The sequence below is a fragment of the Diplotaxodon limnothrissa genome, linkage group LG14 (assembly GCF_057381915.1).
Source record: "Diplotaxodon limnothrissa isolate DT_005_m linkage group LG14, D_limnothrissa_male_GT1.1, whole genome shotgun sequence".
Taxonomy (NCBI): Eukaryota; Metazoa; Chordata; class Actinopteri; order Cichliformes; family Cichlidae; genus Diplotaxodon; species Diplotaxodon limnothrissa.
The window spans coordinates 40,470,250-40,497,985 of record NC_140609.1 but is presented as its reverse complement, the minus strand read 5'-3'; the positions used below and the strand labels follow the sequence as shown (position 1 = coordinate 40,497,985).

The window sequence follows — 27,736 nt, the reverse complement described above, 5'->3', positions numbered from 1 at the left end:
CGGGACGGAACCGAGTCTGCCAGTTTTCCATCTATCCATAACAATCCTCAAGACTTGGACTCCATATTTGCAGTATGTGATTGTAGAACATTTTTCACCATCGTTAAAATCATTGAAAATTTATCTGTTTTGATGATCCTTGCAGTGCTATTAAGACTAGTGTTGTCAACTCCTACAACATTGCCTGATTGTGGTTCTGTCTGTTCTGTTACAGTTACTTCAGGAGGACATTATAGCATTTGTGAAGAATGAACTGCAGATGATTCAGAGTGTTTTGAGTCAAGGAAACTCTGACTATTTAGAGACTCAGAAGAAGCACGAGGTGGGAGATGTTGGTGAAGAAAAGCAGATCCGGATCAGGAGAACAGCTTTTCTTAAGATCACACTGCAGTTCCTGAGGAGAATGAATCACAACGAACTAGCTAAGTCCATCCAGAGCAGTAAGACATATTAACAATACTGAGAAACAAATGATGATAATTACAATGACAAAAGCTATGACATCTAATGATGCCACAGTGATCCCTAATACTGTCATGAATTGCTGTGTGGTGGGCAGGAAGTGAACCTCAATGCAGGACTCATGAAAAAAGGAAATAAACTCAAAACAGGTTTAATACTGAAGTCTTTCGAAATATACATGCAAAAAACAGAAGATGGGCCTGGACCACTAAATTAGACTCTAAGGAAACACCGAACTAGGGACCACAGAACACTGAGGACAATGGGCAAATACACATGGTAATGTGACTAGTGGGGAGAATTCACTGGGAAAAAAATCAGGAATAAGACAAGGGAGAGAAAACACAATACAAAGCACACAACATGAGAGGTTATCAAAGTAAAACAGGAAGTAACTGACAGAGTAAAAGCTAATGCCAAGATGTAGACTTGAACCTATGAACTGGACACAATCGGGGAAAAACTCAAAATGAACAGGAGAATAAACCTGAAGTGAGATGCTACCAGCATCAACATAACAAAACAAAAACTAAGGCTCAGCATATCCGTGTGATTATAAGTATACTGAATTTATTTGCTCACTTAAAACTTCTGTAAAAATCATGGAGAGAAAGAATGTAATACACAATCAAAAATCCAGAAAAAACAAACAAAGTTATACATACTAACTTTGTGGACTGCGCTGACTTTGCATTTTAACAGAGAGCCAGAATGTCAACCAAAAATCCAGAAAAAAAAAAGCAAACAACTACTGAGACTGTTTGTGGCAGGGTGTGGTCTATGGCGCCACTGCAGGGAGGAGTATTGGCTTGCTGAATTAAGCAATGAAAAAGACATGGGTTAGATAGTGGCATTCATATAAATCTTTATGGTGCATCCCCAGATGTAAAGGTTTTACATGCCATGTGCACAAATCATGGAACAAATATAAATAATGGATGTAATACAGGTCTAAAAACTGAAGCCATTACAACTCCATTACACATGTGTACCGTATTTTTCAGACCATATAAGGCGCATTAAGCGAAACAAAACAGTCAGATAAGTCAAACTTTACTCAACTCATTCTTCTTGCTTCCTCCACTTCTGTACCATTGATTCATTAATGTTGAATTCTCAGGCAGCTGCTCTATTCCCATGTTGTTGCAGTATATTAATGACTAACCTCGTATTGTGGATGGATTATTTTCAGTTGTTCTCCTGACTGAAGTTTGGTCCGTTTAAAGCATCCTGTCTCTAACCATCGGGAACCCTCACATTAACTTTTATTGAGTGGAAAAAAGTTAGCGTTCATCCTGCAGCTTCACCGTTTATGTTATGCTAACATAGCTGTGTCGCTAGCGATCACGTAGCGCATCATTATATACCAGCTAATCACACTTGAGCAACCCTACAAACGTCACTGCTGTTTAGTTTTCTGTCTTCATTTATGTTGGAAGTGATAGCAGAGCTGTACGTTTGAATTTTTCAGAAATCTCTCAGTCAGAACATGCTATATCATGCTTAGGTGGAAGCTAGCGAGCTAACTCGGTTAAATTTAATTAATTCTGTTTTCATGGACGCCTGGATGTTAAACTTAATTGTTACACCTGGTAAAGCCCCAACACTGATCATTTTATTAAAGATGAAAGAATTTAGACAGTTTTTAACTCTCAGTGATGCTGCTGTTTTCGTTTAACTTTGGGACCTGAAGCAGAAGGAATTTAGGAGCCAGATTACTCCGCGAGGTTCCTGACTACAGCAGTCGTAATGCTCTGACAATCCATCAAGCGGTGCGGCTTTGTAGCTTAGCAAAGTCATACTAAAACATTTTTGACAGATTTTTGAGCGCCGTGTACCACATTAAATTGGTTCGAGGTCAGTAAGTACAACCAGAATTCATCATAAGTCGCACCAGATTATAAGGCGTACTGTCGATTTTTGAGAAAATTAAAGCATATTAAGTGCGCCTGAAAAATACAGTACTCCAATATGTATTTAAAATCACTGGATTCTGTTTTTATTTGGATTTTACACACTGTCTAAACTCTTTTGAAAATGAGGTTGTATCACTTTTGCCATTGTTACTGCAAACTCCACTTGGTGTTATTACTGGTTTGTTTTATGTTTTGTTTTTGTTTGTTTGTTTTTTAATTCAGAAACTAACACAATGAACTGCCAGCGGAAAGTCAAATGTAATCTGAAGAAGAAATTCCAGGTTTTGTTTGAGGGAGTTGCTAAAGCTGGAAATCCAACGCTCCTCAATGAGATCTACACAGAGCTCTACATCACAGAGGGGGGAACTGGAAAAGTCAATGATGAACATGAAATCAGACAAATTGAAGCAGTATTTAAGAAAACAGACACAACAGAAACGACAATCAAATGTGAAGATATCTTTAAAACTTCATCTGAAAGAGATGGGCCAATCAGAACAGTGCTGACAAACGGAGTGGCTGGCATTGGGAAAACAGTCTTAACACAGAAATACACTCTTGACTGGGCTGAAGACAAAGCCAATCAGGACATTCAGTTTATATTTCCATTTACTTTCAGAGAGCTGAATGTGCTGAAAGAGAAAAAGTTCAGCTTGAAGAAACTTCTTCGTCACTTCTTTTCTGAAACAAAAGGAGAAACCTACAACTATGACAAGCCCCAAGTTGTGTTCATCTTTGACGGTCTGGATGAGTGCCGCCTTCCTCTGGACTTCAAAAAAAATAAAACCTTGACTAATGTCAGAAAGTCGACTTCACTGGATGTGCTGCTGACAAACCTCATCAGTGGTAAACTCCTTCCCTCCGCTCGCCTCTGGATAACCACACGACCTGCAGCAGCCAATCAGATCCCTCCTGAGTATGTGCACATGGTGACGGAGGTCAGGGGGTTTTCTGATCCACAGAAGGAGGAGTATTTCAGGAAGAGATTCAGAGATGAGCGACAGGCTAGCATTGTCCTCAGCAATATCCAGACATCGCGAAGCCTCCACATCATGTGCCACATCCCAGTCTTCTGTTGGATCACTGCTACGGTTCTGGAAGATGTGCTGAAAACCAGAGGGGGAGGACAGCTGCCCAAGACCCTGACTGAGATGTACATCCACTTCCTGGTGGTTCAGGCCAAAGTGAAGAAGGTCAAGTGTGATGGAGGAGCTGAGACATATCAATACTGGAGGAAGATGACAGAGTCTCTGGGAAAACTGGCGTTTGATCAGCTGCAGAAAGGAAACCTGATCTTCTATGAATCAGACCTGACAGAGAGTGGCATCGATATCAGAGCAGCCTCAGTGTACTCAGGAGTGTTCACACAGATCTTTAAAGAGGAGAGAGGACTGTATCAGGAAAAGTTGTTCTGCTTCGTCCATCTGAGCGTTCAGGAGTTTCTGGCTGCTCTTCATGTCCATCTGACCTTCATCAACTCTGGAGTCAATCTGCTTTCTGATGCACAATCTAAATCCAAGTTGTCCGAACTGTTATTTAAGGACAACGCAGCTACAAAGTTTTACCAGACTGCTGTGGACAAAGCCTTGCAGAGCCCAAATGGACACCTAGATCTCTTCCTCCGTTTCCTCTTGGGTCTTTCACTGGAAACCAACCAGAGTCTCCTGCAAGGTTTGCCAAGGCAGCAAGACAGTTGCTCAAAACCTAAACAGAAAACAATCCAATACATCAAAAAGATGATAACAAAAGTCTCTTCACGGAGAAGCATCAATCTGTTTTACTGTCTGAGTGAACTGAATGACAGTTCTCTAGTGGAGGAAATTCAAAAATCACTGAGATCAGGAAGACTCTCCACAAATGAACTATCACCTGCTCACTGGTCAGCACTGGTCTTCATCCTACTGTCATCTGAAGAAAATTTGGATGTGTTTGACCTAAAGAAATACTCTGCTTCAGAGGAGGCTCTTCTGAGGCTGCTGCCAGTGGTCAAAACCTCCAGCACAGCTCTGTAGGTTGATTTTTATAAATAACAATATATAGAAGCATGAAAGAAAAAAACACCATAAATTACTTCCATTTGTAATATTTGTAACTTTCTGTTTTTTCTCCCCAGACTAAGTGACTGTAAACTGACAGACAGAAGCTGCTTATTTCTGGCAAACGTTTTTAACTCCCCATTGTGTAATTTGGTTGAACTAGACCTTAGTAACAACAACCTCCAAGATTCAGGAGTGATCTCACTCTGTGCTGGACTGCAGAATCCAAACTGTCAACTGAAAACTCTCAGGTGTTTATTTTATTGTAAGGAAGACTTTTATTTCAATTTCAGTTTCTTAAATAAAACCAAATTTGTTTCTTTTAACATCTAGGTTGGACAAAAACAGCCTCACAAGCGCATGCTGTCAGGATCTCTCATCAGTCCTCAGCACCCAGTCCAGTCTGAGAACTCTGTCCCTGAATTATAACAAGCTGCAGAATTCAGCAGTGAAGCTGCTTTCTGATGGCTTGTCCAGTCCACAGTGTAAACTCCAAGTTCTCGGGTTAGATAAATTTTACATTGCTCAGTGTGTGTGTGTGTGTGTGTGTGTGTGTGTGTGTGTGTGTGTGTGTGTGTGTGTGTGTGTGTGTGTACACATATATAGCTCTGTACGCCGTCTCGTCTTCCCCAAAGATGAGCCCCACCATGGTGGTATCATCTGCAAACTTAATCACTGCGTTGTTGCGTTGTCTGAGTGGGTACTGACACAGTCATGTGTGTACAGAGTGTACAGTAGGGGACTTAGTACACAGTCTTGTGGAGAGTTGCTGTTAAGGCTGGGGAAAGATGAGGCCCCACTCTAACTCTCTGTACACGGTCTGACAGGAAGTCTCTGATCCAGCAGCAGGTAGTTGAAGGAAGTTCAATATCCAGCAGTTTTATTATTGGTCTGTCCGGGAGTATTAATATTAATAATAATAATGGATTGGATTTATATAGCGCTTTTCAAGGCACCCAAAGCGCTTTACAATACCACTATTCATTCACTCTCACATTCATACACTGGTGGAGGCAGCTACAGTTGTAGCCACAGCTGCCCTGGGGCAGACTGACAGAAGCCAGGCTGCCATATCGCGCCATCGGCCCCTCTGGCCAACACCAGTAGGCAAGTAGGGTAAAGTGTCTTGCCCACAGACACAACGACCAGGACAGAGAGCCCAGGGATCGAACCAGCGACCTTCCGGTTACAGAATTGTATTGTATTGAAAGCACAGCTAAAGTCAACAAGGAGCAGCCTGTTGAGAGATGGTGGTGTGGAGCGTTGTAACAATGGCATCTTCAGTTGATCTGTTAGCTCTGTATGGAAACTGGAGCGGGTCAAGTGTGGGTGGCAGGCACAGGGTGGATCACACTGATGCAGTTTCTCCTGTACCGTGCCATTGGTGGCGGGAGTCTTTTAAATCACTGGCTAACGCAGGGGAGCATCAGTAGTGAGTCACGGATGGGAGTGGGCTTTCAAAGCTAGCAGGGACACCACTATGAATACAATACATAAACATTTTAGAACCGAGAAACAGCATGCCATGAAACCCAGCGCCATCTTTCCTGTGTTTCCTGAGTTCTTATTATGTCCTCCGGAAAGCCGTAGAAGTGGTGATAGTCCAACGTAATGTTCCTTGCACAGCGTAATCCCAAACTCAGAATATCACTTGTTGTTCCTAGAGTATTTAAAAGTAGAATGGGAGGCAGAGCCTTCAGTTTTCAGGCCCCTCTTCTGTGGAACCAGCTTCCAGTTTGGATTCAGGAGACAGACACTATCTCTACTTTCAAGATTAGGCTTCAAACTTTCCTTTTTGCTAAAGCATATAGTTAGGGCTGGACCAGGTGACCCTGAATCCTCCCTTAGTTATGCTGCAATAGACGTAGGCTGCCGGGGATTCCCATGATGCATTGAGTGTTTCTTCTTCACTCACTATGTGTTTATACACCTCTACATTTAATCATTAGTTATTTTCAGTCTCCGGCTCTCTTCCACAGCATGTCTTTGTCCTATCTTCCTACCCACACCTCAGCCAATCACAGCAGATGGCCCCGCCCCTCCCTGAACCTTGTTGTACTGGAAGTTTCTTCCTGTTAAAAGGGAGTTTTTTCCTTTTCACAGATGCCAAAACGTTTGCACAGTGGGGGTCATATATAATTGGGTGGATGGGTTTTCTTGTTTGTTTGGGTTTTTTTTTAGTATTATTGTAGGATCTTTGCCTTACAATATAAAGTGGCTTAAGGCAACTGTTGTTGTGATTTGATGCTATATAAATCAAACTAAATTGAGAATTGATGGTAAGTGTTGTAACTCGTCCACACAGGGATAAGAAGTTTATGAACTGTACAGCCTATGCTTTGGATGTGTAATGGATGTACTGTTGATGCAGTTTATGGAATACTAGGAGATTTTATAAGTTTTTTTTGACAAGCTTGAATGTTTTATGAAGTGATGAATATGAACAGCAAAATGCCGTCTGGATATAAACAGGTTTTGTGATCAGTGGTTGTTATGCCCTTGAGTCAAAAGTCAGCGGTTGGTGTGTGTGCTGATTGAGCCACATAAGCAGAGTGATAAATAAGCTCAGAGTGAGACATCATTGCCACAAGAGATCTTTGTATCCTATGTGCGGAAATGGAGCGAGGGAGCGCTCTGTTCACTAACCTATCTTTGATGTACCCTTTCGCTTATGATGTCGTGAAAAAGTGCTCCGGCAGTTATTAAATAGGGACTAGTTCATGTTCACGCTAAGAGTGCTCTACACGTTCGCACCTCGGAAAACGTTCGTCTTTGTGAGTATTGACATGTGTAGAGACAGTCGTTATGTGTGTTTACATGGAGCGAACTGTATGCTGATGTAATGTACATGTTAAGCTAGGCTAATCGGCAAGTTGTTATTAAGATGTGTGTTAACCAGCGATTCATTTTCATTTTTTCTCATGTTCTAGTTACATAAAAACAAGAAAGTCAAGCCTTGTGTGGAAGACCTCTTCTATTTGTTCGCTAGCTGTCTAACCTCACAGGGTCACGTGTCGTGAGGGCAGCATAGTAAAAAGACGAAGGAAAAGACGCCTACTCAGCGGGTTCAAACATACAGAGCTACTTTAAGCAACATGAGTCTACGCTCAGGAAGAAATTACCTAAAAGACTACGCTGCTGAAGAGCTAGACGAAGCAGCCGGTGGTGAACAGCAACCAGACGTCGCCACTCAACCAGCTACAACGCAGCAACGGTCTCAGCCATTCGACACCAAGTCGCAGCAATCCAGAACATCGACAAGGCGTTCTCAACGGACATCCTCATCAACAGCTTCTGCAGCTGCAAGGGCCTACGCCAAAGCTCAAGCAGCACGAGCTCAACTGGCCTTCGCTGAAAAGGAAGCTAATGCAATGAAACAGAGAGCTGAACTGGATGCTCATCTACATGTCCTCCAGTGCCAAAAAGCAATAGCCGCAGCTGAAGCAGAGGCCTCAGCCTATGAAGAAGCAGAGATTCAGAGCGGGGAGCTCTACGGAGAACTTTGTGAGGAAGCTGAGCCCATCAGTACAGTGCACCGCACTAACGAATATGTTCAACAACAATGTGAGTTACTCTACCCAGACACTCAGCACGACCCAGCACAGCCTCCTAAAGGAAATTGCAATGAAGTAGATGCACAAGACAGTACACAAATAACTAATCCTTTTATAACCAACACTCAGACGAAAACACCACCTGTAAATAGAGAAAGGAAACAGGAGCAAACAGTGAACACTGGTGTAGTCGACACGTACTGGTCCAACTCCACAAAGCACACCCCCAACCTTAACAACTGCGTACCTGAATCAAGTGAAATGCAACAGTTTGCAAAATACCTAATTCGCAAAGAACTAGTTAGCACAGGTCTTTTGCAATTTGATGACAAACCTGAAAACTATTGGGCATGGAAAACCTCATTCATCAGCGCAACCAAAGACCTAAATTTGTCTCCAAGAGAGGAATTAGACTTGCTAACAAAATGGTTGGGTCCAACATCATCCGAACAGGCTAAGCGCATTCGTGCTGTACACACCCTCAATCCTGCTGCAGGTGCGAAGATGGTCTGGCAACGCCTTGAAGAGTGCTACGGCTCACCTGAGGCTATTGAGGACGCACTCTTAAAAAAGGTAGAGGACTTTCCCAAACTCACAAACAAAGACAATGTTAAGCTGCAGGAACTTAGTGACATCTTATTGGAGCTTCAGTGTGCTAAACAAGATGGCGCGCTCCCAGGACTTGCTTACCTGGACACAGCTAGAGGAGTCAGGCAAATAGTGGAAAAACTTCCCTTCAACCTACAGGAAAAGTGGACAACTGTAGGAACACAGTACAAGGAGACTCATAGTGTGTCATTTCCTCCTTTCTCAGTTTTCACACAATTTGTCCAGCGGCAAGCGAAAATGAGGAATGACCCAAGCTTTGCTATGTCCAAGGCCAACACCCATGTCCCTTCTCCCACAGAAAAACTGAGGTCATATAGTCGCAAACCTACTGTGTCAGCACACAAAATGGACATTACGGCAGAGCCGGACCAGAATAATCTCAGTCCAAAGAAAATGGAGGAACCGGATCGCCAGTGCCCAATCCACAAAAAACCACATCCACTCAAAAAGTGTAAGCTCTTTAGAGACAAAACTATTGAAGAAAGACAAGCCTATCTCAAAGAGCACCACATATGCTACAGATGCTGTGGGTCTGTCCAACACATTGCAAAAAACTGTAAAGCAATGGTTAAGTGTATTGAATGTGACAGCCTCAAACACTTATCTGCAATGCATCCTGGTCCTACTCTTGCCCCTAAGAGTACTACACCAGGAAACAACGACAATGAAGAGCAAATCGAGAGCTCACCTTCAGTCGAGTCGAAGTGCACAGAGGTATGTGGCCAAGGTGATAGCCCACGTTCATGTTCTAAGATCAGTTTGGTCAAAGTGTATCCCGCAGGCCAAAAAGAGAGAGCTATAAAAATGTATGCAGTAATAGATGATCAGTCCAACAGGTCACTGGTTAAGTCAGAGTTTTTCAGCCTTTTCAAAATCAATGCCAAACCCACTCCATACACCTTAAAGACTTGCTCTGGCAGAGAACAAACCTCAGGTAGGAGAGCTGTAAACTTCTTCCTCGAGTCTTTGGATGGAGAAGTCAACATCCAGCTACCCCCTTTAATTGAATGTGACTCTGTGCCGGACAATAGATCTGAAATACCCTCTCCAGAGATTGCCCAGCATCACCCACATCTTCTTCCAGTGACAGATAACATCCCACCTGTCGACCACCACGCCCCAATCCTTTTACTCCTTGGAAGGGACGTCATCAGGGTCCATAAGGTACGTGAGCAAATCAACGGACCCAATGATGCACCATACGCCCAAAGGCTAGACCTGGGTTGGGTTATTGTGGGGGAGGTGTGTCTAGGAAAAGTGCACAGTCAGTCAGAGGTCAATGTCTATAAAACACACACCTTAGATAATGGACGTGCATCCTATTTTGAGCCTTGCCCAAACACAATTCACGTTAAAGAGAATTATGGGGTCACTATGAATGCAACCTGCATCACAGACGATTTGGGACACTCTGTGTTTGTTAGATCTGAGGGTGATAACAAACAAGCCATGTCTATCGACGACAGAGCATTCCTGACAATAATGGACAGTGAAGTTTATCAAAACCAAGAGAACAGCTGGGTTGCACCTTTACCCTTTCGCTCACAGAGAAGGAGGCTCCCTGACAACAGAGAACAAGCCCTAAAACGCCTCTGCTCTCTCCGAAAGACTTTGGAAAAGAGACCAGAAATGAAAGATCACTACATCCAATTCATGCAGAAAATGTTGGATAACGACCAAGCCGAGCCTGCCCCTCCTCTGCCACTAAGTAAAGAACATTGGTATCTGCCCACGTTTGGGGTATACCACCCACAGAAGCCACAACAAATACGAGTCGTGTTTGATTCAAGTGCAGAATGTGATGGAATTTCGCTCAATCAAGTGCTTCTTGGCGGACCTGATTTGAACAACTCCCTATTGGGAGTGCTGTTGCGCTTCCGCAAAGAGCCCATAGCCCTGACAGCCGATGTGCAGCAAATGTTTTACTGCTTCGTTGTGCGCGAAGACCACAGAGATTATCTGCGTTATCTGTGGTATGAGGACAATGACATTACAAAGAGCATAGTTGAGTTTAGAATGAAGGTCCACGTGTTTGGAAACAGCCCGTCACCCGCTGTTGCCATCTACTGCATGAGACAGGCAGCACAGCAGGGAGAACGAGAACACGGATCTGATGCAAGACAGTTTGTTGAGCGTCAGTTTTATGTTGACGATGGTCTCACATCAGTCGCCACGCCAGAGGAAGCAATCAACCTGCTCACAAGAACGCAAAACATGTTGGCAGAGTCTAACTTGCGCCTCCACAAGGTGGCATCAAACTGCAGTCAAGTCATGGAAGCTTTCCCCGTTGAGGATCGTGCAAAGGACCTGAAAGATTTAGACCTAGGAGTAGACCCTCTTCCAGTTCAGAGAAGCTTGGGACTCTGTTGGAACCTACAATCTGACAGCTTCACTTACCAGGTGTCAAATGAGAGCAAACCATTCACACGGAGGGGAGTATTGTCGACAGTTAATAGCCTCTATGACCCTTTGGGATTTGCTGCTCCCATAATAATGCAGGGCAAAGCATTACTCAGGGAACTGTCATCTGATGGAAAAGACTGGGACACACTCTTACCCCCTGAGAAACAGGAGAGGTGGGACTTATGGAAAGACTCTTTGCAAGCCCTTGAGAACCTCCAAATACCAAGGTGCTACAGCCCAGGTACGTTAAGCACAACGAAAGTGAAAGAACTTTGCATTTTCTGTGATGCCTCCACTGTCGCTATAGGTGCAGTAGTCTATCTGCGTACAGTTGACAGTGAAGGACAGTGTCATACTGGGTTTGTGATGGGGAAGTCTAAACTCGCACCCCGCCCCGCACACACTGTACCACGCCTGGAACTATGTGCTGCTGTGCTCGCGGTGGAAATGTTTGAGCTCATCAGAGACGAGTTAGACATTAAAGTAGACAATGTGACTTTTTACACAGACAGTAGGATTGTGTTGGGGTACATACACAACACCTCCAGACGATTCTACATGTATGTTGCCAACAGGGTTACGCGCATTAGAGCATCCACCCATCCGAGTCAATGGCATTATGTACCAAGTGAGTTAAATCCAGCTGACCAGGCCACTCGGTTCATTCCAGCAGCAGACCTGCAGAACAGTACCTGGTTCTCAGGTCCACCCTTTCTGTACTCTGACCCACACACAGAACCACACACTGGTCCTTTCACGCTCATCGAACCTGAAAAAGACAGAGAGATACATCCGGAAATAAAAGTAATGAAAACTACTGTAGCAGAGCCACAGTTGGGTTCTGACCGTTTCAAAAAGTACTCAAACTGGATCACTCTTTGCAGAGTCATAGCCAGACTCATTCATGTAGTTACATCCTTTGCACAAAAGACAAGTGGACAAAGGGGATGGAAAGGTTTCAGTGAGACACCGAGCGTCCAAGAACTCACCCGAGCCCAAGCAGTCATTATTCGAGCCGTCCAACAAGAAGCTTACAAAGGGACGCTTGAAAACATTAAAGAAGGAAGGAAGGTCAGTGGCATATTTGATGCACTCAAAAAGCTCAATCCTGTAGTGGACAAAGACAGTCTCTTACGAGTCGGTGGACGTCTTTCCGCTGCCGATCTCACAGAGAATGAAAAGCACCCTCTGATTATCCCATCTACCAGCCACATCGCCATGCTAATTGTAACTCACTATCATGAACGAGTGGCTCATCAAGGAAGACACATAACTGAAGGAGCTATCCGTGGTGCTGGGTACTGGATAATTGGAGGGAAGCGGCTTGTGTCATCTGTCATTCATCGGTGTGTCACATGTCGCAAGTTGCGAGGCAAAATGCAGATCCAGAAAATGGCAGACTTGCCTGCAGACCGAGTCACCCCTGAACCACCCTTTACCACTGTAGGCCTAGATGTATTTGGGCCATGGACTATTGTGACGCGTCGTACAAGAGGTGGTTGTTCCCAGAACAAACGTTGGGCTGTGTTATTCACATGCATGTCAACTAGGGCTGTGCATATCGAACTGATAGAGACTATGTCTGCTGATAGTTTTATCAATGCATTAAGAAGGCTCTTCTCTATTCGGGGCCCGGCCAAGTTTCTGCGCTCGGACAGAGGCACGAATTTTGTGGGCGCTTGTAAGGAATTAGACCTAAACTCAGGAAACAAAGCAGTAGGAAAGTACCTGCAAGAGAGAGGGTGCGTTTGGACTTTCAATCCCCCTCATGCGTCTCATATGGGAGGCTCGTGGGAGCGCCTTATAGGCGTTGCCAGGCGCATTCTGGATGCAATGTTGTTACGAACTGAACAAACACGTCTTACTCATGAAGTGTTGTGCACCTTCATGGCCGAGGTGATGGCAATTATTAATGCAAGGCCTCTTGTTCCCATATCCACCGACCCTGACAGTCCTGCAGTACTCACTCCAGCAGTGCTACTAACGCAGAAGATGAGTGCTGTGTCCGCCCCACTTGGGAACTTCTCATCAGGGCAGCTGTTTGGGAAACAATGGAAACATGTTCAACTCCTCGCTGATACCTTTTGGAAAAGGTGGAAGGGAGAGTATTTATCCACCTTACAAGGTCGTGCAAAATGGACAGAGACTAGACCTAATGTCAAAATAGGAGATGTGGTCCTGCTAAAGGACCTCCAAGCCAGCAGGAACGAATGGCCCATGGGACTAATAGTAAAAACATTCCCCAGCAGCGACAAGAAGGTCCGAAAAGTGGAAGTGCGGACTGTAAAAGATGGGACTGTTAAAATGTTTCTCAGACCAGTTTCAGAGATTGTTGTTTTGCTTGCAGAGACTGAATGAATATTCTTCAATGCTAGATGATGTTTGAATATGTTGTATTGATGTTTATTGTGATATAATGTGTGTATATCAAGCGGGGAGTGTTATGCCCTTGAGTCAAAAGTCAGCGGTTGGTGTGTGTGCTGATTGAGCCACATAAGCAGAGTGATAAATAAGCTCAGAGTGAGACATCATTGCCACAAGAGATCTTTGTATCCTATGTGCGGAAATGGAGCGAGGGAGCGCTCTGTTCACTAACCTATCTTTGATGTACCCTTTCGCTTATGATGTCGTGAAAAAGTGCTCCGGCAGTTATTAAATAGGGACTAGTTCATGTTCACGCTAAGAGTGCTCTACACGTTCGCACCTCGGAAAACGTTCGTCTTTGTGAGTATTGACATGTGTAGAGACAGTCGTTATGTGTGTTTACATGGAGCGAACTGTATGCTGATGTAATGTACATGTTAAGCTAGGCTAATCGGCAAGTTGTTATTAAGATGTGTGTTAACCAGCGATTCATTTTCATTTTTTCTCATGTTCTAGTTACATAAAAACAAGAAAGTCAAGCCTTGTGTGGAAGACCTCTTCTATTTGTTCGCTAGCTGTCTAACCTCACAGGGTCACGTGTCGTGAGGGCAGCATAGTGGTATATCTTAGAATTCCATTGTTTTGTTTTTGGGGTTAAACATCTGAATCAAAACAAAAGTGTTTCTTTTAACATCTAGGTTGGAAAGAAACTGCCTCACAAATGCATCCTGCCAGATACTCTCATCAGTCCTCAGCACCCAGTCCTCCAGTCTGAGAACTCTGTCCCTGAATTACAATCTGCTGCAGGATTCAGGGGTGAAGCTGCTTTCTGTTGGCTTGTCCAGTCCACAGTGTAAACTCCAGAATCTCAGGTATGATGTATTTTACATAGAGGGAGTTTCAGTGCTCATCAAGACTCTTGAATATGCTCTCTCTCTCTCAGACATTACATACAAAGAACATTACAGACAATGGTAATATTTAAATATTGAAGTGAGTGTGTATGTTATATAATGCCTGTAATTCTATTAAATCCAACAGTGAGTATTTGTGAGAGAGCAAATAGTAAGTGCAAAGAAAAGGAACAAACAAAAAAATAAATAAAGGTAACATAAAATAACATGAAAAAAATTTAATTAAATTTATTTTTATAGTGTCAAATTACAACAATTGCGTCAAGGCACTTTATATTGTAGAGACAAGATACTACAATAATAAATTGAAAAACTCAACAATTTGGGTTAGTTTTAGCCTCCTAACCCTCTCAGCCTCTGAGTCACTATAAGAAGAAACGAAATTACAATCATCTGCAGTGGTTCTGTAGATCCCCGAGAGCTTGACAGAAAAGGCTGGTGTTAGTGCTCCACATAATATGAACCTAGAAAGCAGATGTGAGAATAGTATATGGTTCAGACTGTGACTACATTGTGATGAGATGGGAACACACCTTTTGCTTAACAAAAAAGCAAAAACTTTCATCAAAATTACATAATCTGAGTAAAAAATACTGAAGTAACTATGATTTATCACGGGCAGTGCCAACTGCAATGTCATCAGAGAGAAGCAGTAATAATGTCACTTTCAATTTATTGTTATTTTTATCAAAATATATTTTAAAAACATTATTTATAATATTATTTTGTACATCAATCTAATACAGCAAGAGAAGCGTGAGGGGCACTGGTGTTGTAAACATTATTTGATATTATTAATATTATTTGTGGTATGCCATTTTAAAAAGTGTAACATTACTTTAAAAACACATAGCTCTGTTAAAGTGACTCATTAAATGACTCGTTTTCTATTATAATTGAATACCATCTAATGTGCGTGGGGTTGTTATAGCAAGGCAGCTGAGCGTCCTGTGATGTAATTAGTATTTCACACGAACACCACAAGAAAGGTGGACATCGAGGCTGCAGGTGGATCCTCTCTCATGCCCTGGATTGTTGATTACCTGACAGGAAGACCACAGTATGTGCATCTTCAACATTTTGTGTATGACTAGAGGACCAGCAACACAGGGGCACCACAAGGGGCCGTCCTCGCCCCCTTCCTCTTCATTCTACACCACAGATTTCAGCCACTGCACAGAGACCTCCGTCTTCAGAGGTTTTCTGCCGACTCTGCGGTGGTTGGATGCATCAGTGACGGTGATGAGACAGAGTACCAGGCTGTGGTCGACTGTGTGTGAGCAGAATCATCTGCAGCTCAACGTGGCAAAGACCAAAGAATCAACTGTTGGCTGAAAACTGAGGTCATTGTGACCATTATGACCTCAGCCTCTTAGAAAACAACAGAAAATCATTTGCAAGAAATTTATGAGTGATCTTTGATAGCAATTTAATCTTTGATAAACAGATGAACAATGTAATCAAAACTAGCTTCTTTCATCTTCGCCTCCTTGCAAAAGTTAAGCCTTTTCTCTACTTCAGAGATTTTGAGAAAGCGATCCATGCCTTCATCTCACCTCGACTTCTGTAGCCTCTATTCTGGTGTTACCTCGTCATCTACTGGCTGACTGCAGCTGGTCCAAAACACTGCAGCAGGGCTCCTAACTGGCACACGCAAGCGAGATCACATATCTCCCATACTTGCATCATTACACTGGCTGCCAGTCAGTTTTCAAATTGATTTTAAGATTTTAACACTTGTTTTTAAGACGCTGCATGGACTAGCTCCTGCATATCTTTCTGATCTTCTAACCTGGTATACTCCTGCAAGATCTTTGAGGTCTGCGGACCAAATGCTACTAGTTGTCCCAAGGTCCAGATTAAAACTCTGAGGAGACCGGGCATTTGTGGCGGCTGCTCCTAAATTGTGGAACACTTTGCCTCTGCACATCAGGACCTCCTGGAGACTTTCAAAACCCATCTAAATTTTTATTGTCTTGCTTTTAAATCAGTATGAGTCTGTAACTATTGTTTTTATTATCATTCTATGATTCTCTTCCCCTCTAACTTTATCCTATTTTATGTCTTTTGCTTTAACTATTTTTATTGTACCGCAATCTACAGGAAGTGCCAGAGTCGTCTCTGTTGTCTTTCAACATCTGAGTCGGTTTGTTTTAGCAATGTAAACATAGTTGTTATTCAGACCTAATTTTCCACCTAAAATCATCCCTGTACTCCAACAATACAGCCACAATCTTTAATGAGCACAGTCCAATCAGTACTTGCCAAAAGAAAAGAGGCTATGAAGAAATACAGCATTATGTATTGGAGGTGCTGTAAGTGATCGGTCCTAGAAAACTAAGATTGCACTGCTTAATTGATCATTTCTTCATTTTTACACTTTCAGGTTGTCTTTCTGTTTTCTGTCATCGGGAAGTTGTGGTTTTCTGGCTTCAGTTTTCAGCAATCAGCCTTCCAGCCTGAGAGAACTGGATATGAGCCGCAATAGACTGTTGGATTCAGGAGTCAAGCAGCTCTGTGTTGGTCTACAGAGTCGATTCTGTAGACTGGAAACTCTCAGGTCAGAGTTCTAACTGTAATATTGCACGCTGATTTTTTTCTATCATCCCCACTTTCTTTTTGTGTGGCTTAATCAGTAATTAACATCCCCCCCCCCCAGCCTGGGGTTCTGTGGGCTGACAGAGAAAAGCTGTGAATTTCTGGGTTCACTTCTCAGCTCCAAGGCCTGTCATCTGAAAGTGGTTAATTTAAGTGCCAATAAATTGCTGGATTCAGGAGTGATGAGGCTTTCAGCTGAACTACAAAGTCCTGATTGTCAAATAAAATCTCTCAGGCAAGGAATCCTTAAATCAGACAAATTAGCCGTGTTCCATGCACTGGCATACTTATACACATTGAGTTGCTTGGGTCTTCACAACCTGATTAGCAGACAGCAAGCTGTCATTTCTTGATGACATTTACAAAAATGGATTTCACAGCAGTGGGGAATACGTTTCATTACAGTAGATGTCTTTCTGAAAACGCTATAAGTATTTTTTTTTTTAAACATTTATTTATTGGTTTTAACCGGTTTTACATGGTGCACTGTGAGCATTAAAAAAAATAAAGTAAAAAATAAATACATAAATAAAAACAAAACCACAACAACAACAGAAACAACATAGTAATAGAAACAAAAACAAAGCAAACCATAACAGAAGGGAAGGGCAGATATACAAATCGAGTCAGAGTTTCAGGCTGTTAAGTCCACAGTGTGCACGCTGCAGTTCTCCAGAAAGTTGTAGAATTTTGACCATAAAGCCCAAAACTTGTCCAGTTTATTTCTTAATGCATAAGTTATTTTCTCCATAGATAGTATAGATGTCAGTCCATTAAGCCACTGAGTTAGTCCACATATTTTTTGATTTTTCCAACACATAGCAACACAGCGCTTGGCTTCCAAAAGTCCAGTCGTTAACAGAGCTCTGTTGTTTGCAGCAGGTACAAAATTATTTGGGTATATATTTAAAATACATATTTTAGGATGAAGTGGAATCACATCACCAATAATTTGACTCAACAGATTTATTACCTTTTCCCAAAAGATTTTCACATGTGGACACTCCCATATACAGTGAAATAAAGTGCCCCTGTCCACTCCACACTTAATACAGGTGTCTGGGATGTTTGAGTTAAAATGATGCATTTTTGATGGAGTAAGATATTGTCTTGTTAAACATTTATATAGAAGTAGTCGAGATTGCACATTGTTAAGTTGAAATATTAATTGTCTGACTCTGGGCCAAGGAGCATGATTTATAGCACTCATCATCAGATATTTCCATTTGCAAATCCTTCCTCCAAGCCTCTAAAATAGACTGTGTTGATTCTTTGGAATTTTCTGTAAATAATTTATACAATGCAGAAACTCGGCCTCTCCCATTTAGATGCTTTATAACTGTGTTCTCTAGAGAGGAGGAGGTGGGATTTCTAAGCTGTCACCTTGTGTGGTTGAGATAAAATTTCTTAATTGAAGAAATTTAAAAAAATATTTGACAGGAATAGAAAAAGTACTTCTAAGTTGTTCAAAAGACATAAGAGTATTATTCCTAAACATATCAGACACTTTTCTTATACCTTGATCGAACCAAAATCTAAAACCTGCATCCGCCCTACCAGGAAGAAACCGAGACAGTTGGATCATTTCTCCGAAGTAGTTATGTGTTTCAAACCAGATCATTATAGTGTTTTTTAGAAAGGGGTTCTTAGTTTGCTTATTTAGTGTCTTCCTGTCGGCCGAGTAAAGATATAAGTTAGCGGAAATTTTGATTTCTGTAGACTCCATAGAAACCCACACTGGAATTTGCTCATTAACAAAATAAAACATTGCTGCTCTGATTTGAGCAGCCCAGAAGTACCACTTTAAATTTGGAAGTTGTAAACCCCCTCTTTCATAAGGAAGGTATAATAATGAGATTCTGAGTCTTGGTCTTCTGTTGTTCCAAATAAAGTTTCGGAATAGTTTTTGCAAATCTAAGAAGAAAGAGTTTGGTGGTATTGATTGAAAAAGGTAAAGATATTTTGGCAAAATTGACATTTTTAGTATATTAATACGACCAATTAAAGATATAGGTAGTTTCATCCATCTGTGTAGAAGTGCAGTAACTGACGTCGTTAAGGAATTATAATTGGATGCCAGAATATTTTCAATTGAGGGGGTTAATTTCACACCCAGATAAGTAAACCCATGTTCAGATAGCAGAAAGGGAGTATTGATTGGAGGATTTTGTCGTTTCATTTTTATTCAAAAATAATATTTCGGATTTATCAAAATTTATTTTGTAACCCGAAAATGTACTAAATGTATTAATGAGACTTAATATGTGTCACGGCTGCCGAGGCGAGCCGTGTGGAGTTAGAAGAAGGACCCAAGATGCAGGCAGTGGATGAGATGCCGGTGAGTTTATTTACACAGTGGTGAGAAGGCAAAACAGGCAAGAGGGAAGACAAAACTAAAGACCTGAACTGGGAAAGCTAAATGACAAACCTGAGATGAAACAAAAAAGGGAAGAGAGGCAGAGAGACGAGCAGGACACCGAGGAACACAGACTGACGCGGAGTTACACAGACGAACCGGCAACAGGCAGGAGAACACACAGGGCTTAAATATACACACCAGTAATCAGGGGATGAGAGACAGGAGGGCAACACAGCTGGGAGGAATCTGGGCTGACGGGACAGGGGAAACGTAAACTGATCACACTCACATACGACACGGACCTTCACAATAAAACAGGAAACTCAGATACATGGAACCAGACAAGACATTGAACTAAACAGACAGATTCACAAACAGATGGGGAGACACCATAGACAGACAGATACAGACGCAGACTCAGAGGCAGATCGAAAATAACACAGAACTTAAACAATCATCATCTAGAAAATGATAACAAACTAAAAGCGCTGGGTCACCGACCCAGGACCATGACAGTACCCCCCCCCCCTCAAGGGCTGGCACCAGACAGCCCAGCAGAAACGAAAAAACGGACCAAAACAAAACAGAAAACAACCCGACCAGGGCGGGCGGAGGGGGCCCAGGACGGAGGGACAGAGTCCAAAAAGGCCCAGATGGTCAAGTTCAGGAGGCCGACCATGCGAATGGCAACGGGGCAGGTCCGGATGCCGGCCACGCAGTAGGCAGTGGCGTGGAAACAGTTCTGGGGGCCGACCGTGCGGACGGCAACGGCGGCGTGGAAACAGTTCTGGGGGCCGACCGTGCGGACGGCAACGGCGGCGTGGAAACAGTTCTGGGGGCCGACCGTGCGGACGGCAACGGCGGCGTGGAAACAGTTCTGGGGGCCGACCGTGCGGACGGCAACGGCGGCGTGGAAACAGTTCTGGGGGCCGACCGTGCGGACGGCAACGGCGGCGTGGAAACAAGTCCGGAGGCCGGCCACGCGGAAGGCAGTGGCGGCGTTCAGGAGGGCGTTCAGGAGGGCGTCCACGGTGGCGGAGATGCCCAACAAGCGGCCTGGCAGATGACCGAAGATGTGGAAGTGGTAGTAGGGGACCTGAAGGCTGCGTGGCCCCTGCAGCCCCAGGCGAGGCGCAAGCTGAGGCTGGACCAGACAAGGCGGAAGCTGAGGCTGGACCAGACAAGGCTGATGAGGATGACGAGGAAGCTGAGGCCGGACCAGACGAGGCTGATGAGGATGATGAGGAAGCTGAGGCCGGACCAGGCGAGGCTGATGAGGATGCGGAGGCCGGACCAGGCGAGGCTGAAGCAGAAGCGGAGGCCGGACCAGGCGAGGCTGAAGCAGAAGCGGAGGCCGGACCAGGCGAGGCTGAAGCAGAAGCAGAGGCCGGACCAGGCGAGGCAGCAGCTGATGAGGATGCTGAAGCTGGACCAGGCAAAGCAGCTGATGAGGATGCTGAAGCTGGACCAGGCAAAGCAGCTGATGAGGATGCTGAAGCTGGACCAGGCAAAGCAGCTGATACTGAAGCTGAAGAGGAGGCCACTGCAGGTGATGCGGAGGCCGGACCAGGCGAGGCTGAAGCAGAAGCGGAGGCCGGACCAGGCGAGGCTGAAGCAGAAGCGGAGGCCGGACCAGGCGAGGCAGCAGCTGATGAGGATGCTGAAGCTGGACCAGGCAAAGCAGCTGATGAGGATGCTGAAGCTGGACCAGGCAAAGCAGCTGATGAGGATGCTGAAGCTGGACCAGGCAAAGCAGCTGATACTGAAGCTGAAGAGGAGGCCACTGCAGGTGATGCGGGAGCTGGACCAGGCGAGGATGAAGACACGGAGGCTGGACCAGGCGAGGATGAAGACACGGAGGCTGGACCAGGTGAAGTGGATGAAGCCGAAGCATGCGCTGGACCAGGCGACGCTGAGGAGGCTGAATCCGGACCAGGCGACGGCGTGGAGGATGCAGACGGAGGCGCTGAAGCAGGTGGCGGCATGGATGAAACTGCTGCTGCAAGCGTGGATGAGGCTGCTGGTGGAGCAGCTGGTGGCTGGATGGGCTCCTCGGGCCCCCCAGCTGACGAGGAAGGAGGCTGGACGGGCTCCTCGGGCCCCCCAGCTGACGAGGAAGGAGGCTGGATGGGCTCCTCGGGCCCCCCAGCTGATGATGCAAAAGGCTGGACGGGCTCCTCGGGCCCTCCAGTGAGAACAGTCTCAGGACCAGTGGGCACAGGGGCCCCTGGAACACACAGGACAGAACCAGCAGGCACACGGGCCTCTGGCAGGCACAGAACAGGACCAGCAGGCGCACGGGCCTCTGGCAGGCACAGAACAGGACCAGCAGGCGCACGGGCCTCTGGCAGGCACAGAACAGGACCAGCAGGCGCATGGGCCTCTGGCAGGCACAGGACAGGACCAGCAGGCGCACGGGCCTCTGGCAGGGACAGGACAGGACCAGCAGGCACGGTGGCCTCTGGCAAACACATAGCAGGCTGCAGCTGCATAGAGCATCGACGCTGCTCAGGCAGCGACAGCCGGGTGCGGCCCTCAGCTGGCTTCTTAACCTCCAGGGGTCCGGAGTCTGCTGGGGGCTGAAACCCAGCCTCTGGGGAGGCCCTGGAGTGCACCTCAGTTTCAGAACTGGCCAGCCTTTGAGGAGTGTTGACATTATTACTAGGTGTGTCCCTCTGCTTGGAATGGACGGGCGAGGAATGGTGTTTTTCGGGTTGAATTGACTTGTATTGTTTTACAGGTGGAGCAATTGGTACAGGATGCCGGGCTAGCGGCTGCTGAACAGGAGGCTGGACTAAGGGTGACTGACATAATGGTTGTGATGACAACGGTGGTGGAGGTGGCGACTGAGCTTCTGGCCGGGCGGCTAACTGAGCTTCTGGCCGGGCGGCTAACTGAGCTTCTGGCCGGGCGGCTAACTGAGCTTCTGGCCGGGCGGCTAACTGAGCTTCTGGCCGGGCGGCTAACTGAGCTTCTGGCCGGGCGGCTAACTGAGCTTCTGGTAGATAGTCTTTCTTATTTCCAGATTTTGGTTTGAAAGTCCGGGTTGGCATAACAGAGGACTCGGAAGAGGCAGAATGAAAGCAGTCCTCTAGATCCTCAGAGCGAGTGTTAACGGACCTTGGAGTATCAGACAAAGAATTAACAGTTTCCGAATTACTCTTTTCAAATTTGAATAACCCTGAGTTGACTGGTATTGAATTACTAGATTCAGGAAAAACTGACAGAGTGTTCATGAATGCACGCTCAGATGGAGCAGAAAAAACACTGCGCTCCTGACTCACGGAATCCGCCGGTAACTGACGGCCGTGCGGACGTCGCTTCCGCCTGGGAGAAGGGGCGAGAGCGGCCGGGGAAGCGGACGGTGATGCGAGGCAGCTCTGAAGTGGCTGCTCCTGCTGTGAGGTGGATGGGCTGGGTGGAATGAGGATGATTCCCAGTGCTTTGTAAAAAGCCTGGGCTGGTGTGAGCTGGCCACTGGGGGGCTGCATGTACATGAAACCGTCACTCTCACTGACCCCGAGAGCTGGTTTGGCAAGCGAAGGATGACGGCGGCGTGACCGCCGTTTTGCCCGGAAGGAGGGGGAAGCCGACTGATCGGGCGGCATTGCGTCCAGCAGAGAGTCCTCTGGTGGACTGGGGAGAGAATCTTCCGGTAAGCCAGGCAGGTCAGCTGTCACAGTTGGAGGGTGAAGATGAAGCGTGTTGAGGATGAAGTCCTGTAGGAGTGGGTGAAGTGAATCCAGCAACCAGGGGTGATTGGAAACTAGCCGCTGTATTCGGGCCTCCAGAGCATGACGAAATTCCTCCCCCTCATGCTCTAGCCACAGATTAGTCCATCTGGAAACTGAATCGGTTAATTCCTCCCGAAGCTCCTTGGAAGGTGCGAATGCCGCTGGGTCCATATTTGGCCGGTTCGTACTGTCACGGCTGCCGAGGCGAGCCGTGTGGAGTTAGAAGAAGGACCCAAGATGCAGGCAGTGGATGAGATGCCGGTGAGTTTATTTACACAGTGGTGAGAAGGCAAAACAGGCAAGAGGGAAGACAAAACTAAAGACCTGAACTGGGAAAGCTAAATGACAAACCTGAGATGAAACAAAAAAGGGAAGAGAGGCAGAGAGACGAGCAGGACACCGAGGAACACAGACTGACGCGGAGTTACACAGACGAACCGGCAACAGGCAGGAGAACACACAGGGCTTAAATACACACACCAGTAATCAGGGGATGAGAGACAGGAGGGCAACACAGCTGGGAGGAATCTGGGCTGACGGGACAGGGGAAACGTAAACTGATCACACTCACATACGACACGGACCTTCACAATAAAACAGGAAACTCAGATACATGGAACCAGACAAGACATTGAACTAAACAGACAGATTCACAAACAGATGGGGAGACACCATAGACAGACAGATACAGACGCAGACTCAGAGGCAGATCGAAAATAACACAGAACTTAAACAATCATCATCTAGAAAATGATAACAAACTAAAAGCGCTGGGTCACCGACCCAGGACCATGACAATATGGATGGTATTGATTTGTTTGAATTAGTGCAGAACAGGATCACATCATCTGCTATAAGTATTGTTATTGCCAATGTCATGTGCAAACAGTGCAGAGTAGCTACATAAATTCTACTCACACCGAAGTTGATTATTTGTTAATAGTTTTACATCCTTGCTACATATATTTATTACTTCTAGATTGAACTAATTCATTATTATCAGGATTTCCTAAAAACTCCCTGAAAAAGCCTTCAGCTGATCCAAAATGCTGCTTTCAGACTCCTGGCTTACACGGTTCCTACGGTATTTAAAAGTAGGCTTTGAGGTGCTGCAGTATTCCTGAACAATAAGAATCAGCTCTCAGACAATATTGGTGGTGGTCAGAGGGCCCGGTGGCGCCAGTGTCCGGCAGCCTCGCCTCTGTCAGTGCGCCCCAGGGTGGCTGTGGCTACAATGTAGCTGCCATCACCAGTGTGTGAATGTGTGTGTGAATGGGTGGATGACTGAATGTAGTGTAAAGCGCTTTGGGGTCCTTAGGGACTAGAAAAGCGCTATACAAATGCAGACAATATTGCCACATAAGCAATGATGTAGGAGAAGACGTCAAAACTGCATATACAACTACTGTCTATAAACAGCATGTCTCTGAGCTTGCTTGCTCATAAGGGTCCATCTGACATACAATTTATTCTCTGCCTACTGTTTTTTGCTTTTGTAGTCTGTCAGCCTGCTGGATAGGTGAGAAAGGATGCATTTCTCTGGCTTCAGCCCTCACATCCAACCCCTTCAGCCTGAAGGAGCTGGACCTGAGCTACAATTGTCCTGGTGACTTGGGAGCAAAACTGCTTTCTGCTAAACTGAAGGATCCCCAATGCAGCCTTGAGACTCTCAGGTATAAAGAGCCTTTTTGTCATGCACAGATGTCTAAGCATCATGTTTGTGAACTAACCCATTATAATATAATGGGTGTATCAGTATAATCTCATTATTATACACCCATTATATTATATATCACCCATTAACCAGATCAAAGTTGATACTGATCATCTTCAGTGCAGAATTCAAGGTTGTGACATTCATGTGATTCTTACATGACTGAAAACAAGAACACTGTATTTTTTCAAATACAAAATATTTGTCGATGTGTCTCATTATGCTTTATTCATAAAAATGTGGCCCCTTTATGCATTTTCTCAGATTATGTTTACTTCATCCATCCATGATCGGCTTCATGAGTAGTTGTGGGAATAGCAGTCTTAGTGTCATGAATCGGCTGTGGCACGCAGGATGTAGGACCCAAAACACAGGACACTCAGACGGAGGAGTAAACTCAAAGAGGCTGCTTTTATTGCAGTAGCAGAAAAAACTCCATAAACAATAAACTTGCAAAAACTAAACTAAACTAGAAACTAATACTAAACACTAAGAAACCTAGGGACGAGGCGCACAAAGGGAAACCACACAGCATGAGGGGACGACGCGACACTGACACAGGGCTAAAATACACTGAGGGATAACGAGGGGATGGGACACAGGAGGAGAGCACAGCTGGGAGTAATCAAACACAACAAGATCAGAGGAAGCCAAACTAGAGACTAACAAAGTAAAACAGGAAACACAACACATAGACGCGGATTTGACAAGGGGAGACTGGGTCTGTCTCTCAGTGGGACAAAACCACCAGGAGGCATCCTAACTGGAGTAGCAGCTGTTCCTCTTTTAAATGATGGATGAAAATAGCAGAAAGACAACTAAGACAGTCCCACAACATCCAGAATGTTACGGAACCTGAGACAAATCTCATTCACCCCACGGAGCAGACCACTGAGACTTATATGGGCGACCGTGACTCAGGCGGTTGGGAAGCGTATCTGTAACCGGAAGGTCGCCGGTTCGATCCCTGGGCTCTCTGTCCTGGTTGTTGTGTCCTTGGGCAAGACACTTTACCCTACTTGCCTACTGGTGTTGGCCAGAGGGGCCGATGGTGCGATATGGCAGCCTCGCTTCTGTCAGTCTGCCCCAGGGCAGCTGTGGCTACAACTGTAGCTGCCTCCACCAGTGTGTGACTGAATAGTGGCATTGTAAAGCGCTTTGGGTGCCTTGAAAAGCGCTATATAAATCCAATCCATTATTATATGCCTCATTCTTACTTAATCCTTATAATTACATGTTGTATCAGGAAAAATGTAAAAAAACACTTTTCACTAACAAATCGAACTATGGAAAGCATAAGCTGCATGAGACATGCGTAAAATACATATAAAACTGACTATTAGATTGCTTTTTTTTTAAATTAATTTTCATTTTGGAAATAATAAATGTAATTATTATACAGCACGGTGGTTAGCACTGTTGCCGCACAGCAACAAGGTCCTGAGTTCAATTCCACCATCATCCTCGGGTCTTTCTGTGTGGAGTTTGCATGTTCCCGTGTTTGTGTGGGTTCCTTACGGGTACTCTGGCTTCCTCCCACAGCCCAAAGACATGCAGCTTGTAGGGATAGGTTCATCGATTAGTCTAAATTTCCCATAGGTGAGAATACGGGAGTGAATGTGAGCGCGAATGATTTTTTACTCTTCGTTTCAGGCTGGACTACTCAGGAGCAGAGGGTGCGAAGAAGGGTAAGTAATTCATGAAGTCTTTTTTTTTTAACTGGGAAGCTCAATACTATGTTTAATTCCTGAAAATGTGTCAATAACAGTGTGCGCTAGTTTGCATTAATGTAACCTACATGAACGTGTTATTAATGGCACCTGTGGTTAGTTAACTGAATCGTCAGCATCCTGCTGCACACAAAGGTTTTGATATTCATGTTCAAACACTGCTGTAGATTTCAATGTGCAAATAAAAGAGGCCTGAAAGTGTGTAGACTGAAGATTTTTCAAAGCAAAAAACAAAATAACTTCAAGTGTTTTATTCATAAAGCGAAACTTTCAAAGCGCTCTTTAATATTCAAACATGTGTATAACCCCAAAAGTTGATTCTGTTGATCTGGACGCAGCGTTTTCAGTGTTAGAAACGTTACATCATCATCAGCTGACTGCAGGTTTCAACCTTATGAACAACATTTGCATAATGACTGAAACTAGCACTGAATGAACTGTGAGGTCAGCTCTTTGACATTTCTCCAGATGAACATGATTTACTTACCCTGACGACTGAGCATGCATCAGGACAAATGTGTAAAACCTGTAAGAAACACTGCAGTGATGAAACATCTCAGTGTTGTATATTTTTCTTCCAACAGTTGCCTGCAGTCTCACACTGGACCCCGATACAGCTCACAGGAACCTTGCTCTCTCTGCAGACAGAAAGGCAGTACTTGGGTCAAAACGACCAATTTTACATTCACGGTGGGAATTATTTCCTAGCAGTCCAGAGGTTTATTATAAGTGGGAGCAGGTGCTATGTACACAGGGTCTCACTGGTTTACGTTACTGGGAGGTAGAGTGGAAGGGAACTGTTTCCATAGGTGTAACTTACAAAGCTGGACCTGACAAAGGTCCAGATGAATCGTGGCATGGAGGAAATGACAGATCCTGGATGCTGCTCTGCAAAGATAATCATTACTCAGCGTGGCACGATTACAAAGTGACAGAAATACGACTTTCTCAGCACCCCGCTGGTTTTCAAAAAGTCGGAGTTTTTTTGAACTGGCCAGCTGGCATTCTGTCCTTCTTTGATATCTCCTCTGACACTCGGCTCCACCTCCACACCTTTTTCTGCAGGTTCACTGAGCCCCTCTACCCTGCACTGTGGTTCTGGTTTACACTTGAAATGTACAAGTGCTCAGCAGCTTTGTGTGACCCGCAGGGATAGCAGTCACCAAATGTAAACAACTACTTAAGTGCCACACAGAACAACCTTTGCACACACTGTGATCACCTGATCACATATTTTGAGACACGTCAGACTCTGATGCAGAAATATTTTATTATGTTTTTCTCTGAAAAAAGTGTTTGATCACCAAGTCTCTGACCCTAATGGTTAAGACTGGAATTTAGAG

At 44.8% G+C, this 27,736-nt stretch overlaps 1 protein-coding gene across 1 annotated transcript; it reads left to right on the top strand.

The window, feature by feature from the left end:
• LOC146619513 (protein NLRC3-like) lies at nt 1–27,549 on the top strand. The gene is made up of 10 exons (XM_085371330.1): nt 1–72; nt 215–440; nt 2,601–4,386; nt 4,492–4,665; nt 4,748–4,918; nt 14,043–14,216; nt 16,645–16,818; nt 24,449–24,622; nt 26,317–26,351; nt 26,978–27,549. The coding sequence occupies exons 2-10, from the start codon at nt 260–262 to the stop codon at nt 27,547–27,549; spliced, it is 3,441 nt and encodes a 1,146-aa protein (XP_085227456.1). The 5' UTR covers nt 1–72; nt 215–259.
• The last annotated feature ends 187 nt before the right edge of the window (nt 27,550–27,736 follow it).